Source organism: Corythoichthys intestinalis, chromosome 18 (genome assembly GCF_030265065.1).
Source record: "Corythoichthys intestinalis isolate RoL2023-P3 chromosome 18, ASM3026506v1, whole genome shotgun sequence".
NCBI classification, from domain to species: domain Eukaryota; kingdom Metazoa; phylum Chordata; class Actinopteri; order Syngnathiformes; family Syngnathidae; genus Corythoichthys; species Corythoichthys intestinalis.
The window spans coordinates 42,682,060-42,701,524 of NC_080412.1; the positions used below are offsets into that span (position 1 = coordinate 42,682,060).

At 39.0% G+C, this 19,465-nt stretch overlaps 1 protein-coding gene across 2 annotated transcripts in view; it reads right to left on the reverse strand.

The window, feature by feature from the left end:
- Positions 1 to 5,302: 5,302 nt before the first annotated feature.
- LOC130906645 (glucocorticoid receptor-like) overlaps positions 5,303 to 19,465 on the reverse strand; it is a 134,786-nt gene continuing 120,623 nt past the window's right edge. For both annotated transcript variants that reach the window (XM_057821171.1, XM_057821168.1), the window contains one exon: positions 5,303 to 12,458. In XM_057821171.1, coding sequence (XP_057677154.1) covers positions 12,306 to 12,458 — 153 coding nt within the window. In that variant the 3' untranslated portion in view covers positions 5,303 to 12,305. The remainder of the gene's footprint in view (positions 12,459 to 19,465) is intronic.

Here is a 19,465-nt window from a genome sequence, read left to right on the forward strand (position 1 = left end):
GTTAAAATATTTAACGCAATTAATGCATGCGTTGCACGACCCACTCACGCATAGTCGCGCTCAATCTGAAGTGGTGCCGTTTTACCTATATAGAGAGATAAAAGGCAGCGTAAAATGAGTTGAGTGAATTTTGGCAGCCTGTGGAGACTTTTTTTAATTGGCTAAAGCCTTACAATCCGTCTCTCTACGATTAGAAATATCATGGGAAGCAATGTGGGGAAGCAAGGTAGCAAATGAACTTTATCATAACACCTTATTTCCCAACGCAGAGAAGATATATCAAATGGTAGCACTACGCACAGTCATGGTTCCACCTCCCATCATGCATTTGGCCATGGCTACAGTATCATTTACTGAAAGCTCAACAAATACACTAGATGGCAGTATTTAATCACAATATACAAAGTCACAGTTATCCTTTATGAATTACAAGCCCTTTCACAGACAGAATGTTAATAATGTATATGCCATCTTGAGGATTTATTGTCATAATAAACAAATAAAGTACTTATGTACTGTATGTTGAATGTATATATTCGTCCGAGTTTTATTCATTTTTTTCTTAATGCATTGCCAAAATGTATATGATCGGGAAAAATTATCGGGAATGATTGGAATTGAATCGGGAGCAAAAAAAAAAGCAATCGGATCGGGAAATATCGGGATCGGCAGATACTCTAAAACGATCGGGATCGGATCGGGAGCAGAAAATAAATGATCGGAACAACCCTACCTAAAACAATTGTCTGTGATAAAAAAAACAAAACAACTAATCTATAAGTGTAAAATTAATTCAATACAACTAACTGGTCTTATGACAGTCTTATGATGCCCCCGTCAAATAAAGTGTTATCTGGAAATCTCTTTTGGTGTAGATATCCGATAATACAGTAAGGACAGCTGCAGTGTATAATCCAGTGCGATTTATTAATGAACAAATGCCGTTTTCGTATTAAATTTGGTGGGTGGCGGCTTATATTCAGGTGTGGCTTATAGTGGGAAAAATTACGGTATATGAAATTCGATATACAGTACAACATATCCGGGAAATATTGTAGTAGAAGTATTTACTTCCAAAAAGTAAACTCCATCCATTTAGGCCCATTTCTAGTCAGTGACTGGAGAACAATCAAGTTGGAAAAACAATTGACTTTATTGTATAATCGGTCTGAAGTCAAATCATTTCCCGCGAGTCAACCAAATAACAACATGTAATTCAACATTGAATCAAAGAGGCGAAAATATCGACACTTACTACAGAGTGTGAAATGATACACAATTCATATCAGAAACTTTTTTGTTTTTTATAACTCTCATGACCACCCCTCCCACCCAGACAAACATTGTACAATGTGTTTGTATTTATTACATTGAACTGAAATACAAACAAAGCCATACACAACCAGCGAAATTTGCTCTGCCCTTAAAACGTTTTAAGATGATACTTTATACAAAATAGACTCTTATCAAGCGGTAGTGCAGTTTTGACCAGCTCCGGTCCATTTACATGTGATTTAAATTCCTTTTTTTTTTCTTCTTTTACATTTTTGGGATTATTTTTTTGTTTTGTTTAGTTTTTCTTCAAGTGACCAGCATGTCCTGACATCAATAGTGACAAAATCCAATACTGGGACGTTTATTGAAAAAGATGCCTTCTTTATTAAAATAATTTGCTACTTAAAATGTCACTACACATCAATGTTTTTTTTTTTGTTTTGTTTTGTTTTAATTGCCATTTCCTCCACTTTGGTCGCAAAATCTTACCTAACCACTGCCTTTAATCCAATAACCCGTAGCATTTTTTTTCTTTTTGACACCGATTTCACTAGACGGACACATTCAAAATATTCCGAACAATGCCACGTTTTCGCACCATGACTACACAATGACACAAATGATTTCCGATTGAGCAGAAATAGTTTGAATTTCCTGATTTGGATTTCCGTTATGGCTCACCGTTCCCCCATTTTGCGAATATGACTTGATATTACAGAGCCTCTAAAGGGACATTGACAGAAGTAAAATAAATTTAAACAAACTGGTGGACACTAGAAACAATCTGGTGCGCACTAGAAACAATAGCACTATCTAGCATTTAAGCTAGCGGACTTTTGCTATGTGTGTTAGCCAATTGCTCTTTTGAATTGAAGCTCAAAAAAGGCTCAAACAGACAGAAAATGGCATATGATAAAACAACTAGACGCTTGGAACCTCTCCGTGAATGACAATGTCAGGCTCGAAGGACCGACTTGTTGGGATAGAAAAGCTACTGTGCTCAGTGAAATTAGTCCAAGATCTTTCATTGTTGAGACAGAGGATGGACACAGATTGAGAGCGAATAGGAGGAGCCTGTTGAAGGCTCATACGGCTACAGAGAGTCAATCTAAGGATGCTGGAGTTGAAAAACAAATTGACACACAACCACCTGAGCTTCCTGTATCATCTCCAATGCTATATAATGCTAATGTTTACCAAATTGTTTCTTGTGCGCACCAGACAGTTTAAATTTATTTCATTTCTGTCAATGTCCCTTTAGAGGTTCCGTATGATATGTATACATCTTTAAGTTTAGTGCATTTCTGCAAACAGGCTGTGTGGGGCATTTATGGAATGAGTACTTTGGCAAATTGGGCTTCAGTTACATTTTCAGGGTGAATATAAAGTGCACTAGACCCTTTTCGAGGCGGACCTAGAAGCGGTTTAGGTGCTGCTGTTCCGGTTAGCGACAGAATTGAAAACCGACGGTCTATGACATCTGAAAGGTCTTGTTTTTCTTGATGGGAAAAGAGAAATTCATATAACTGCTTCTTTGGAGACAGTAATTAGCCTTATTCACAGTGATGTCAATCAACTTTCGGATTACTTCTGGGTTAGCGATAGGAGTGTACAGTGGTATTAAAAAGTATCTGTACCTTTTGGAATTTCTCACATTTTTGCATAAAATCACCATCAAATGTGATCTGATCTTTGTCAAAATAATACAGATGTAAAAATAGTGTCTGCTTTACCTAAAACCACCTAAACATTTATAGGTTTTCATATTTTGATGAGGATAGCATGCAAACAATGACAGAAGGAGGAAAAAATAAGTAAGTGAACCCGCTGTTTAAGGAGACTTAAAGAGCAATTGAAACCAATTTTTACCAAACAATTTACGTCCGGTGTATGCCCAATCACTGATGAGTGGCTTAAACCTGCCCTGTCCACTATAAAACACACACCTGGTAAGAATAGTGTTGATGAGAAGCATTGTCTGATGTGCTTCATGGCTCAGTCAAAAGGGCTGTCTGAAGACCTGCGATCAAGGATTGTTGATTTGTATAAAGCTGGGAAAGGATACAATAACATCTCTAAAAGTCTGGATGTTCATTAATCGACAGTCAGAGAAGTTGTCTAGAGAGTTTGGCTGTCCACCAAAGATGATGCCAAGATTTCAGCGCAGAATACTCAGAGAAGTAAAAAAAGAACCCTAGAGTGTCTGCTAAAGACTTAGAGAAATCACTGGCACATTCCAATATTTCTGTGCACACATCAACTATATGTAAAACTATGGCCAAGAATTATGTTCATGGGAGGACATTACAGAGGAAGCCACTGCTGTCTGAAAAAAAACACATTGTTGCTCGTTTAATGTTCACAAAAAGGCACTTGGACACTCCACAGAAGTTTTGGCAAAAATATTTTATGGACTGATGAAACCAAAGTTTATTTGTTTGGGAGTAGCACACAACATCATGTGTGGAGGAAAAATGGGAGGGAGCATCATGATTTGGGGCTGTTTTGCTTCCTCAGGGCCTGGACAACTTGCAATCATTAATGGAAGAATGAATTCAAAAGTTCATCACGATGTTTTGCAGAAAAACCTGAGACCGTCAATTGAAGCTAAAACGATGATGGATGCTGCAACAAGACAATGATCCAAAACACAGAACTTCAGAGTGGTTTCAGAAGAACAAAATACACGTTCTGTAGTGGCCAAGTCAAAGTCCAGACTCCAGACCCATTGAGATGCTGTGGCATGACCTAAAGACAGCGATTCATGCCAGACATTCCAGGAATCTGACTGAACTACAACAGTTTTGTAGACAAGAATGGGCCAAGATTAGTCCTGATCGATGTGCCAGACTGATCTGCAGCTACAGAAAGCGTCTGGTTGAAGTTATTACTGACAAAGGGGGGGGCAAAATATTAAATGTGATGGTTCACTTACATATTTTTACCCCCTTCTGTCATTATTTGCATACAATCCTCATTAAAATATGGAAACCTATAAATGTTTGGGTGGTTTTAGTTAAAGCAGACACTGTTATTTCATCTGTGTGGTTTTGAAAAGGATCAGATCACATTTGATGGTGATTTTATGCAGAAATGTGAGAAATTCCAAAAGGTTCAAAAACTTTTTCATACCATTGTATCTTCAGTATTTCTGAGTGGGCACTGCTCCATATCCAACAAATGTCATTTAAATTCGAAAGGTACAAGTTAATGTTATATAACTCGTAGCGTTAGCATTAGCCTTAGCGTGACGAGCATCCTCTTAAACCCTCACTTGTTTATCTCGTCGTGACGTCCTGGTGGGTTTAATTATTTGAAAACAATGTACTGTTCTTGCTGAGTGCCTGAGTCATTGGTTTGGTAGTACTAGCCCAGTGGTTCTTAACCTCGCTAAAGGTATCAAAGTTTCACATGTATAGTCACCGAACCCTTCGGAATTTAATAATAGAGGGGTTTTTTTGTTTAGTTTAGTTTTTTTTTATATAGCTGATATAGCTATTATCTAACAAAATTCCCATTCAAATATTTTTAAATTTATGACAAATAATTTTGCCTTTAGTGGTTGATTTTTCACGTTGGACAATGAAAATGAAATTCAGTTCATTTCACACTCTTCCTTTTTTGTTTTCATGTATTCATTCTCATTGTTGAATCTTTACATCAAATACTATTTTTATGGTATAAAATGATGCAATTTTTTTTTTAATTCATCTGTGCAGTCTACACTGCCTGTAGGTCTGTTATACTTCTACCATTGCATGTGTCAATCTTCCACTGAGCAAACCAGTTTATCTCCCCATTAGCTAGAGGAATCGCAGTTGAAAAAATTGAATAAAGCCTGTAAATTGGGGGGAAACCAGTCCAAAACCTAGTCTAAAATGACACTTTGCCTTTAGTCGGAGCATGAAAATGGGGTCCTGTGTATTCTTATCCTTCGCCGAACCCCTTAGACTGACTCACCGAACCCAGGTTAAGAACCACTGCACTAGACTGAAATAATCGTTTAGGTCTCAGGTCTTCATTGTAGTTTTGAATCTGTTGATTTTTTTTTAACTGCCTTTCATAATCTACGTGCTTAAAAAAAAAAAAAAAAAAAAAAAAGTATATCGGCTTAAAAAATCTGCTTTCGATATCGGCAATCGGATGAAAATATTTTTAGATATCGGTATCGGCATTTGAAAATCCCATATCGGTCGACCTTTTGTTGCTAGCATTATTAGTGCCCGAATATAAGACGGTGTTTTTTGCATTGAAATTAGACTGAAAAAGAGGGGGTCGTCTAATATTCGCGGTCTAGACGTTATACCCATTAATGACACTAGATGGCGCCATATATCATTGAAGCGATGTTCTGTCATGACAGATCTCAGCTACTCTCAAGTTTAACCAGTTTGCATTATTTCATTGCAATGTTTTTACTTACTCAGATTTGTTTCAAGACTAAAGTTACAGTTAAGACTTCACTTTGATGGTTAATGCAGTTATTGCAATTTTGTTTTATCACAATAGATTGGTTTATTTACATTTCAAAAACCAGAAGCCATTCATTTACGAATGTGATTGCGCTTTAGTTTACATATTTAAATGTTCAGATGTTAAGATTTGAATGAGGCAAAATAACATGCTTTTTCTCTTAAATATATTGTTATAATCATTTGTTTCGGATGTACTGTAATTATTTTCTATATAAATATTAATTTGGTGTTCAAAAAGTCTTTTCAAACTTGAGTCTTAAAAAAGAGGGGGTCGTCTATTAATCAGGGTCGTCTTATATTCGGGCCAATACGGTATATATATATATATATATATATATAATTAGGGCTGTCAAAATTATCGCGTTAACGGGTGTTTATTATTTTTTTAAATTAATCACGTTAAAATATTTGACGCAATTAACGCAGATGCCCCGCTCAGACAGATTTAAATGACAGTACAGTGAAACGCTCACTTGTTGTGTTTTATAGAGTTTTGCCGCCCTCTGCTGGCGCTTGGGTGCGACTGATTTTATGGGCTTCAGCACCCATGAGCATTGTGTAAGTAATTATTGACATCAACAATGGCGGGCTACTAGTTGATTTTTTGATTGAAAATTTTACAAATGTATTAAAACGAAAACATTAGGAGGGGTTTTAATATAAAATTTCTATAACTTGTGCTAACATTTTTCTTTTAAGAACTACAAGTCCCTCTATCCATGGATCGCTTTAACAGAATGTTAATAATGTTAATGCCATCTTGTTGATTTATTGTTATAATAAACAAATACAGTCCTTATGTACCGTATGTTGAATGTATATATCCATCTTGTGTCTTATTGTTCCATTCCAACAATAATTTACAGAAAAATATGGCATATTTTATAGATGGTTTGAATTGCGATTAATTAATTTTTAAGCTGTAATTTCCTCAATTAAAAATTTTAATTGTTTGACAGCCCTATTAGCAAGACATCATCATTATACCTTTCGAAAATGAATGTTTTTTCCTTGCAGATCCTGATAAAGTCAATTCATACTCCTATCGGAAACCCGGAAGAGAGTATGACGTCATGTAAATTACCCCTATTTAAAATAATGTGGTATACAGCTTTAAAAAAAAAAAAAAATGAAAGCCATTCCGCACAAAAAAAGCTGTTAGCATCGCAACGAGCACATTGGCACCCCCTGCGTACATTTATTGATTATTACATCCAGGCTGGTTTTTGTGACACTGCGCCACGTCATACGCTAAGCACCACTATTTGTGTGTATATGCGTGTTTGAACCTGTGCGCCTAAGGCCCGCTGCGCTGTTAGCCCTCAGTAGCGCACGGATGACCGGTCGCCATGGCAACCCCATTACCGGCAATGTTAACTGCCATTCAGAGACAAACATTAGAAAGAAATGGCTCCATGTCGTGAGCAAGAAACCATTGATGGTTGACAGGCACTCGTTTTGTATACTCTTTTACAGAATGCGAAAGTACCGAGTATGCATGCGTATATATACTGTATATGTGCGTGTACCAAGTACTATATATAGCCTACTGTATGTATTCCTGGATGTACAAAGCGTCTATGCGAGTAGTAAAAAGACATTTCAAAACCCATTCCCCAAAAAGCTACCATATTTACTGTAATGTTACCTGCATGAAGTTAATAATCATCACGTTGAAGCTGGTTTACAAGGTGATAATCTCATGTATGGGTAACCCTGAAGCAAACTGTCACAATTGGAGCGTCGCACCGCACGATACATTCGCACACAAAAAATTCAAAAGCAATACAAGCCATCGTGTTAGAACCTCCTGTGACTTTTGGCACCAGTGACTGAGCCTGAGCTTTTATTGATTTTTTTTCCCCCAAAATAACTCATTTGAAAAGAAGGTAGCAGAGGATACACCTTAAAGGGAACATTTTTTTTTACGGTTTACAAAAGGGAAAAAAAACATTGTTTCATGTAGTATATCAATACAGTGGGGCAAATAAGTATTAAGTCAGCCACTAATTGTGCAAGTTCTCCCACTTGAAAATATTAGAGAGGCCTGTAATTGTCAACATGGGTAAACCTCAACCATGACAGACAGAATGAGGAAAAAAAAAAAAAAGAAAATCATATTGTTTGATTTTTAAAGAATTTATTTGCAAATCATGGTGGAAAATAAGTATTTGGTCAATACCAAAAGTTCATCTCAATACTTTGTTATGTACCCTTTGTTGGCAATAACGAGGCCAAACATTTTCTGTAACTCTTCGCAAGCTTTTCACACACTGTTGCTGGTATTTTGGCCCATTCCTCCATGCAGATCTCCTCTAGAGCAGTGATGTTTTGGGGCTGTCGTTGGGCAACACAGACTTTCAACTCCCTCCACTGATTTTCTACGGGGTTGAGATCTGGAGACTGGCTAGGCCACTCCAGGACCTCGAAATGCTTCTTACAAAGCCACTCCTTTGTTGCCCTGGCTGTGTGCTTAGGATCATCATCATGCTGAAAGACCCAGCCACGTCTCATCTTAAATGCCCTTGCTGATGGAACGAGATTTTCACTCAAAATCTCTCGATACATGGCCCTATTCATTCTTTCCTTTACACAGATCAGTCGTCCAGGCCCCTTTGCAGAAAAAAAGCTCCAAAGCATGATGTTTCCACCCCCATGCTTCACAGTGGGTATGGTGTTCTTTGGATGCAATTCAGTATTCTTTCTCCTCCAAACACCAGAACCTGTGTTTCTACCAAAAAGTAGAGATGTCCCGATCGATCGGCATCCCGATCGATCAGGTCCGATCACGTCATTTTCAAAGTATCGGAATCGGCAAAAAAATATCGGCCATGCCTTTTTTTAAAATATGTATATATTTTTTAATTAAATCGTTTTCTAATTGTATTTAACGTTACAGACATAATATGTTACACTCATCCAGAGTCTTTAGTTTAGGGTTAAGGTAGGGTTATCAAATTTATCCCGATAACGGCGTTAATTTTTTAATAAATGTATCACATTAAAATATTTAACGCAATTATCACACATTGTCACGCTCAATCTGTAATGGCGCCGTTTTACCTATATTGACAGACAATAGGCAGCGTAAAATGAGTAGAGTGAATTTTGGCAGCCTTTGGAGCCGTTTTTAAATTGGCTAAAGCCTTACAATCCCTCTCCCTACGATTAGAAATATCATGAGAAGCAATGTGGGGAAGCAAGGTAGCAAATGATCTTTTACTTAACACTTTGTTATTTCCGAACGCAGAGAAGATATATCAATTGGTGGCACTACGCACATTCATGGTTCCACTTCCCATCATACATTTGGGTTGAATGCCTGCAGTATCATTTACTGAAAGCTCAACAACTACACTAGATGGCAATATTTAGTCACAATATACAAAGTCACAAGTCTTTCCATCCGTGGATCCCTCTGACAGAAAGAATGTTAATAATGTAAATGCCATCTTGAGGATTTATTGTCATAATAAACAAATACAGTACTTATGTACTGTATGTTGAATGTTTATATTCGTCCGAGTTTTATTCATTTTTTTCTTAATGCATTGCCAAAATGTATATGATCGGGAAAACTTATCGGGAAAGATTGGAATTGAATCGGGAGCAAAAAAAAGCAATCGGATCGGGAAATATCGGGATCAGCAGATACTCAAACTAAAACGATCGGGATCGGATCGGGAGCAAAAAAACATGATCGGAACAACCCTACCAAAAAGTTCTATTTTGGTTTCATCTGACCATAACACATTCTCCCCGTCCTCTTCTGGATCATCCAAATGCTCTCTAGCGAACCGCAGACGGGCCTGGACGTGTACTTTCTTCAGCAGGGGGACACGTCTGGCAGTGCAGGATTTGAGTCCTTAGCGGCGGCTTTGTTACTGTGGTCTCAGCTCTCTGTAGGTCATTCACTAGGTCCCCCCGTGGGGTTCTGGGATTTTTGCTCACCGTTCTGGTTATCATTTTGACGCCACGGGGTGAGATCTTGCTTGGAGCCCCAGATCGAGGGAGATAATCAGTGGTCTTGTATGTCTTCCGTTTTCTAATAATTGCCATAGTTGATTTCTTTACACCAAGCGTTTTACCTATTGCCTGGTGCAGGTCTACAATTTTGTCTCTGGTGTCCTTCGACAGCTCTTGTGTCTTGGCCATAGTAGAGTTTGGAGTGTGACTGACTGAGGTTGTGGACAGGTGTCTTTTATACTGATAATGAGTTAAAACAGGTGCCATTAATACAGGTAACGAGTGGAGCCTCGTCAGACCTCTTTGACAGCCAGAAATCTTGCTTGTTTGCTGGTGACCAAATATTTATTTTCCACTTTAATTTGGAAATAAATTCTTTAAAAATCAAACAATGTTTTTTTATTTTATTTTTTTTCCACATTCTGTCTCTCATGGTTGAGGTTTACCCATGTTGACAATTACAGGCCTCTCAAATCTTTTCAAGTAGGAGAACTTGCACAATTGGTGGTTGACTAAATACTTATTTGCCCCACAGTATATCGCTTTCTTCCTTTTGTTTCAACAATTGAGCTTCGTGAGTGATTGAAAGGTTCATTAAATGGAGATTATTTAACATTAGTTATGCGGCTAGCAATGAAATGATCAGTTTTCATAACGATAGAATGATGGTTATTTGAGCATCACGGCAAAAAAAATTTGGTTAGAACCAAAAATTTTTTCTTCAAAGAACCTGAACAAAGCTGTAACATTGCAGCAATAAATCATCATTTCAATCACTTTGTAAATTTAAAAAAACAAAACAAAGACTTTCCTATCAAACGTCTTCCACATGAAGGTGCTTAGGTACGTCAAGTAATATTTACAAATATTTAAAATTACAATATTTTTTGTCATATCACAAAAACGCTTACATTGTTTCTAAACGTATTTCCTCTGATAATAAAATAATCTTTTCGTTTTGATGCAAAAAAAAAAAAAAAGTGCAGTTTTTAATTAGCTTTGTCTTCAACAGCAGTGTTACGCAGTATTAGATTGGTTTACAGTTATATTAAATATACTTTTTAGGAATATGAATCTGTATTTTCAAAAACAAAATTGGAAATAACTTAAAAAAATAAGCTTGTGTTCTGCTTTTTCTCATTTACTTTTAATTATCGCAACATGATTAGGGAATATTTCCTTAGTCCTTGTAAAATTATGTCTCATACTTAAAATGAAAGATACATTTTTGACATAAAATGTATCCCCCTTAAAGGGGAAGTTCAGAATTTTTGACTTTAGGCTTAATTTCCGAGTTAGCGAGGGTTTAATTAGTCGGTGGAGTTGGTTTCACAAGTTGCAGGCTTCGGAACAGCTAAGCCATGTCGTAGTTAACGAGTTAACATTAAAGTCTGTCACGGAGATTGATTTGGGGGATTGAGAGTCCCTTTCGCTCCCACCAAAAAAATCAGCGGTGAAAAAACGATGTGACGTCGCTTGCCTAGACAGCCTGTTCCCTGCAGAAAATTATGGTAGTTAAAATTGAGATTTGGAATTAAGTATGTGAGGAAATGAGGGAAAATAAAAATTAGGAGATGGAGGTAGGGGTTATTGCTTTTGTTTTGCAAATCCTTGAAAAATGCAATTTTGAATGAAAATCAGTTTTTGTATCTGTTATAGAAATAACTGCTAAAGCAGTTTTCTTAGCATTTCAGTAGTTTAAGAGGTTTGACCCCTCCCTCCAAAAAAATAAAAACACCAAAGAAAAAATAAATAAACAAATACAATTTCTGGCTCCATGGCGACTTTCACATCGGGAAGTTCCGGCAAGAAATTCTACCCCCTTTCACCCCTGGTCATCGGTGATTCTCATTGTTTTTTATTGACATGCTAGCAAGCACCATTGAGTCGCGCTAGCTTAGCCACTCCTGCAACTAACAAATAACTAACAAACTGCACCGACTAATTAAACCCCCGCTTGAAAATTATGCCTAATGTCAATAATTCTTAACGTCTCATCATATTAATAGTTCTTCACTTAAAAGTATATCTTCAATGTTATTGTTGCGTTTCTCTTTGTTAACACAACTACCTTTTCCGATACCGCCGATACGTTTTATCTTTTCAGAGAGGCCTTACTCGGTCAAGAATGTTTACACAAAGGGAAAAATTGAACGCATTTTGTTTTCTAACCGTGAAAAGAAAAAAAATAATAGCTTTGAAGAGCTTTAGGAGCTCAAAGGCACTGGTTTCCCTTGTCACGCACACGTGAACGGACTTAAAAGCGAGAGAGAAAAAATATATAGAGAAATATAGATTTTTTTTTTTCAGTCACTGTGTTTTGCCACTTGTTACAAGCTAAAAGCAGTTTGCAGTTACAAGCTGAAAGCATTTTTTTTTTCCTGACGTAGTTGACATTTTACATTCTGCAACTCGGCGGCGGATGGGTTAGAGAGCGTGGTCAGGACGTGGACGTTTTATAGCTTCGGACGAGGAGGGGTCCAAAAATATCGACTCTGAGAACCCAACTGACAGACGCTTGTCGAACCTGAGCGAAGCTGTGGCTTTGAAGTTAAAGGAATTTGAAGGTATGACGAAGCCCGATGACGCTCACTTCTGATGAAAAAGTAGCTGCTTGACACTGCCGTCTTTGACTTTTGGTATCTGATTGGTGATGATCTCCGCCAGCATCTCGGGGAACTCCACGCTCAGCCTTTTATTCATGAACGTGTAGAAGCAAATCTGAAGTAGATCCTCCACCATCTGGGAAAAAAAAAAGACATGCTACTCAATCTTTACAGCAGTGATGTGAAATGATGAAAAAAGTGGTTGAATTAAGGGAGTTCCACGCATCGCGATTCGACACGTGACAATTCTATTACGATTCATAACCATAGGCCAGGGGTGTCCAAACTTTTTGCAAAGTGGGCCAGATTTGGTGTGGTAAAAATGTGGGGGGGCCGACCTTGGCTGAGGTTCTTTACGTACAACAATTAGAGATGTCCCGATCGATCGGGATCAATCGGGTCGGATCACATCATTTTCAAAGTATCGGAATCAGCAAAAAAATATCGGCCAAGCCTTTTTTTAATATACATATACAGTATATATATATATATATATATATTACAGATATAATATGTTACACTCATCCAGTCTTTAGTTTTGGCTTTAAGGTAGAGTTATCAAATTTATCCCGATAACGGCGGTAATTAATTTTTTAAAAAATGTATCACGTTAGGAGGCACGATGGCTGAGTGGTTAGCACATCTGCCTAACAGTTCTGAGATCAAGGGTTCAATCCCGGGCTTCGGCCTTCCTGTGTGGAGTTTGCATGTTCTCCCCATGCCTGCGTGGGTTTACTCCGGTTTACTCCCACATTCCAAAAACATGCATGGTAGGCTGATTGAACACTCTAAATTGTCTGTGTATGAGTGTGTGTGCGTGAATGGTTGTATGTCTCCTTGTGCCCTGCGATTGGCTGGCAACCAGTTCAGGCTGTCCCCTGCCTACTGCCCGTTGTCAGCTGGGATAGGCCCCAGCACCTCCGCGACCCTCGTGAGGAAAAAGCGGCATGGAAAATAAATGAATGAATGTATCACGTTAAAATATTTAACGCAATTAACGCATGCGCTGCGCGACCCACTCGCGCATTGTCGCACTCAATCTGTAATGGCGCCGTTTTACATATATAAAGAGATAAAAGGCAGCTTAAAATGAGTATGGTGAATTTTGACAGCCTTTGGAGCCTTTTTTTAATTGGCTAAAGCCTTACAATCCCTCTCCCTACGATTAGAAATATGGGAAGCAATGTGGGGAAGCAAAGTCGCAATTGATTTTTTCTTAACACCTTATGTTATCTCCCAACGAAGACAAGATATATCAATTGGTAGCACTACGCACAGTCATGGTTCCACTTCCCATCATGCATTTGGCCATGGCTACAGTATCATTTACTGAAAGCTCAACAAATACACTAGATGGCAATATTTAGTCACAATATACAAAGTCACAAGTCTTTCTATCCGTGGATCCCTCTCACAGAAAGAATGATAAATATGTAAATGCCATCATGAGGATTTATTGTCATAATAAACAAATACAGTACTTATGTACTGTATGTTGAATGTATATATTCGTCCGAGTTTTATTCATTTTTTTCTTAATGTATATGATCGGGAAAAATTATCGGGAATGATTGGAATTGAATCGGGAGCAAAAAAAGCAATCGGATCGGGAAATAATGGGATCGGCAGACACTCAAACTAAAACGATCGGGAGCAAAAAAACATGATCGGAACAACCCTACAGAACGTGTAAAACCATGATCAAGTACAGCGGTAACACTACAAGCATGCGAAATAGTACAGAAATCTGTGAAAACAAAGTATACTGGTTAAAAAAAGTCCTATTTCTAAAGACACTTTGTTTCTAGAAAATGTGGAATCCATTCCACCTGTGTAAATTGTATTGTTGAGAGAAATAAGTACTGTCTTTAAAATGGTTAATGTTTTTGCACTTTCTTGTAAAAAATAAAAAAGCAGCTTAAAGCCAGCTTTTTGTTGTTTGGGCTTGTTTCCATCGTTCCTATTGATTCATTAGGATAACTCAATAATCAAATCGTAGCACCCTGAATCGTAATCGAATTGAATTGTGGGGTGCCTAAGATGGCACACCCCAAGGTTGAATGTTGTGCTTGATTAACCCATTGGCTAGCATTTGCATTACTGTTGTCACGATACTAAAATTTTCAACTCGATGTTGATGCTCTAAAAAAGGACTTGATATTCCATACCGTTGTCGTTGCCACATAAATAAAAACCCATGGATGGGGGGCAGCTAGGACCGGTTGGGGGAGAAGGGGGGGGTTTGATATGACAGTTATCTCCCCCACGCAAGCCCCGCCATTCTCGCACCTCTTTTAACACACCGCATACATTACACTCCACGCGGGGGACTTCGGCTAGGGGTTAGCCGGGGTCCCCTATTTTAATGCATACACTGCACTACCCACGCCCCCCCCACCCCCACACACACACAATCCCATCACGGTGCTGGGTAATGGCTGCCAGTCGGGGACCTGACAGACACAATAATAGGGCGGTAGGTATGTCCCACACTTTTTCTCTATGGTGTGGCTCCCGGGGCGTGGCCTCATTTTTATCTGGGCTGCTGGTTCCGGGTGGGGGGTTCGAGGTTCTGGTCTCGAGCAGCCCCGCAGCGGCTTCTCTGCGCTTTCCTTCATCGCGTTCCCCTCTCTTTTCTGCCCGGGTATCCTCTTTGAGACGGTGGGGTATCGACCCACGGGTTGGGACCCTGTTCTGCCCCGGGCCTAGCGAGCCGTGGGGGTCCCGCGGTGTGCCTTGTCGGTTCGGGGTTGCGACGGTGGGTGGTTTGCCGGGTGAGTGGGCGGTGGTGAGGGCGGACGAGGGAGACGGTGGTGCATCCCCTTAGCCTGGTACTCCAGACTCACCGCTGTTCCAGCTATTGAGTCTGGCCACCATTAAGCGGATAAAATTTCCAGGGCGGAGCAAGCCACAGCAAACAGACAGCGGAGTGTACCAATCAGCGACGGGCGGGATGAAGGACTTGCGCACGGAAGTAAACATACAAGTAGAGCGGAGTTTATTCAACATGGCTAGCGCGAGACAGACTGTTGTCAATGACTTGTGTCGATGTGTTTTTGGTCATTTGAAACTGATTTTACCGTGGATTGGAACATATTCTCAGCTCTCCTGTTTGCCATCTGTGCTGTTGTGGAGACGACTTCCGACACGGAAGAGTGACGTTGCTCGATAAGAACGCGTCACGCAAATAAACGAATCTGATTTGACGATTGATTTTGTACTTGCTCGAGAGGCCGTTAATGGGCTGGGTCCCAGACTATTCTCTCAGTGTTTGAAAAATAAAGGGAGAACAGTCTGGCTGTGCCAGGCAAGCATCGCCTCATCCATTCCCTGAAGGCCGGTTAATGGGGGCGCAGATGGTCCAGGGGACCACCCTGGATCCCGGTGGGATGACGGCAGCACCCTTGCTGGAGCTGCAAGAGGAGGGACGGGCTGTGCTGGCTCAAACCCCCTGATTGATGAGGGAGGGGCCGTGACCCCGGGGCGGCCCCCTCGCAGCATTTCCTCTTGCCTATAGGACTATCACAGGATTCACGCACGACTGGGCAAAGGGCCACTGTGGCTGCGGGTTTCTCTTCCAACCCATCAAGAGGAAACCTTTTCACCAATCTGGTGTCTTGCATGCGCAATCAGTTGATCGCAGTCAGGTGCTTTTTGTTTCAGCAGAAACCTCATTGGTTAAACTGTCTGTGCTGAATCCATTGGAACAAAGACCAGGACCCACTACGGCCCTTGAGGACTGGTTTGCCCACACCTGAATTAGACACACTCAAGTAGATGCCAGGATTAGCGATCAGGCAGCATAGAATAGGATGTCAGCATATCCACACTGGATTCACATAATACTGGGTTCTACACCTCACATTGCCGATTTGGGTACACTCCACCCAACCTAATCACATCTCTTTCTGACTCCGCCCCCCCACCCCTTTTTTTCTCCTTGGTCATCAGGCCTCCAACATGGTGTGAACTGGAAATACAATTAGCTAAAGATAGCTCTGTTATATTCATAGTTAGCGTAGCCGTAGAATGTACTTCTCGTTGTTGCTGTTTGTTCTTCTCTTCTGTCTCTCTCCTTTTCTATTGTCCTTTCTGTCCCCCTATATAACCCCTTCCTGCTCGCTGCATTCTCCTAATAAACAAAACACAATGAATAATCACAATGGGAGAATATCATACTATTATGTGACAAAAATCGTATAGGGATACAACATTTTTACAACAATTGGCAAACATTAACAAATAATCATTTGTTAATCAGTGCCATTGATTGAATGTTCACTATCAGTGCCAACCCTCTCCATTCAAAATCGATCGGACGTCTATCGCTGGGTGCTAGTGATGAATTTTATGTGATCTATGATTTATAAGCCTGTTTATACCCGCTTTTATATCTACACGCATCATCATGCAGGATTTTTAGCCTCTCCCCTCACCCACACGGACCTCAGCTGCACCCCCAGCACTCTACCAAGCTCCACCCCTTATGTGCATGCTTCAAGAGGCGCACTATGAACTATGCGCCCTTATTTACGGGCTGAAGGCCTGTCAAGCCGCCAACCAGGTTGTTGTTCTTCTTCTTGTGGACACTAACTTTGAAGTCCTACTCCATCATTCATGAACCGATCCTCTTGAATCTTGATAGCTATGTAGCATGGGCCACTATCTATCGATCCGTGGAGCCCGATTAATATATGGTGGAAAACACTCAGGTGACTTGAAGTTCTGCTCTGAGACCCCTAATTTGGCCAAATTTCAAAATCGTCCGACATGCATGTGTGATACATAATTGGAAAGCTTAAAATGTCAATTTTCTGGGGAAATAACAATTTTGAACAGAAGAGCATTCCAAAAAAAAAAAGTTTTTTAAACAGCAAAACCCTATCTGGAGGTGAGAGCACGCGAGAGCAGAATTACAGACGCCATGACTTTAACGAGATATCATCGCGTACATACCTTGTTTCAATCCAAAAACTCCATGTAGCATGTATCACTGAGTGTCAAGACACAGCTGTGAATGGCCACTGCTGGATTTTATGGGTGAAACATGGTCATATAACAAGGGTGGCGATGCAGAAATCGCAGTCATCAAGGAGTGTTCGAGATTTTCTTTTGCATATATTTACCCTTTTAAATGCTTTTTTTTTTCAATTTTTCTTTGTTTGGATCGATTATTTATCATCTAACATATCGGAGAAAATGCGACAGTAACAAAAAAATACAATCAAGCGATAGTTATAAATAGAGATGTCCCGATCGATCGGGATGCCGATCAATCGGGTCCGATCACGCCATTTTCAAAGTATCGGAATCGGCAAAAAAATATCGGCCATGACTTTTTTTAATATACTGTATATATATTTTTTAATTAAATCATTTTTTAATTGTATTTAACGTTACAAACATAATATGTTACACTCATCCAGAGTCTTTAGTTTAAGCTTAAGGTTGGGTTATCAAATTTATCACGATAATGGCGGTAATTAATTTTTTTAAAAATGTATCACGTTAAAATATTTAACGCAATTAATGCATGCGCTGCACGACCCACCCACGCATTGTCGCGCTCAATCTGTAATGTCGCCGTCTTACCTATATAGAGAGATAAAAGGCAGCGTAAAATGAGTAGAGTGTATTTTGGCAGCCATTGGAGCCTTTTTTTTAATTGGCTAAAGCCTTACAATCCCTCTCCTTATGATTAGAAATATCATGGGAAGCAAGGTAGCGATTGATCTTTTTCTTAACACCTTATGTTATTTCCCAACGCAGAGAAGATATATCAATTGGTAGCACTACGCACAGTCATGGTTCCACTTCCCATCATGCATTTGGCCATGGCTACAGTATCATTTACTGAAAGCTCAACAAATACACTAGATGGCAATATTTAGTCACAATATACAAAGTCACAAGTCTTTCTATCCGTGGATCCCTCTCACAGAAAGAATGTTAAATATGTAAATGCCATCTTGAGGATTTATTGTCATAATAAACAAATACAGTACTTATGTACTGCATGTTGAATGTATATATTTGTCCGAGTTTTATTCATTTTTTTCTTAATGCATTGCCAAAATGTATATGATCGGGAAAAATTATCGGGAATGATTGGAATTGAATCGGGAGCAAAAAAAAGCAATCGGATCGGGATCGGCAGATACTCAAACTAAAACGATCGGGATCGGATCGGGAGCAAAAAAAAACATGATCAGAACAACCCTAGTTATAAGGTAAATTATCCGCGACTTTTTTACAGACGCCATTTTATTTCATTGTGACATAATTTGTTTAAAATAGGGCTGTCAAACAATTAAACATTTTTAATCGAGTTAATTACAGCTTAAAAATTAATTAATCGTAATTAATCGCAATTCAAACCATCTATAAAATATGCCATATTTTTCTGTAAATTATTGTTGGAATGGAAAGATAAGACACAAGATGGATATATACATTCAACATACGGTACATAAATACTGTATTTGTTTACTATAACAATAACTCAACAAGATGGCCTTATTGCATTCTGTTAAAGCGATCCATGGATAGAAAGACTTGTAGTTCTTAAAAGATAAATGTTAGTACAAGTTATAGAAATTTTATATTAAACCCCTCTTAATGTTTACGTTTTAATAAAATTTGTAAAATTTTCAATCAAAAACTAAACTAGTAGCCCGCCATTGTTGATGTCAATAATTACACAATGCTCATGGGTGCTGAAGCCCATAAAATCAGTCGCACCCACGCGCCAGCAGAGGGCGCAAAACTCCAAAAAACACAAGTAACAAGTGGACATTGCACTGTGCTGTCATTTTAATCTGTTTGAGCGGGGCATGTGCGTTAATTGCGTCAAATATTTTAACGTGATTAATTCAAAAAATTAATTACCACTCGTTAACGCGATAATTTTGACAGCCCTAGTTTGAAATATGCGAGTGAATAATTTTTTTAAAGTAGTTTATTTTTAAAAATTTTTAAACGAAATATGACATATCAGTTAATGATTCTAAGCTAAAAACGACAGAAATGTTGTATTATAAATATAATTAATTACCTTCGTTTTATGGCTGGGTTGAAACAAAAGCGGTTGCCCGATGTCTGTAAACAGGGGTTTTCAGGGTAAAACGGACAAATTAAAAATAG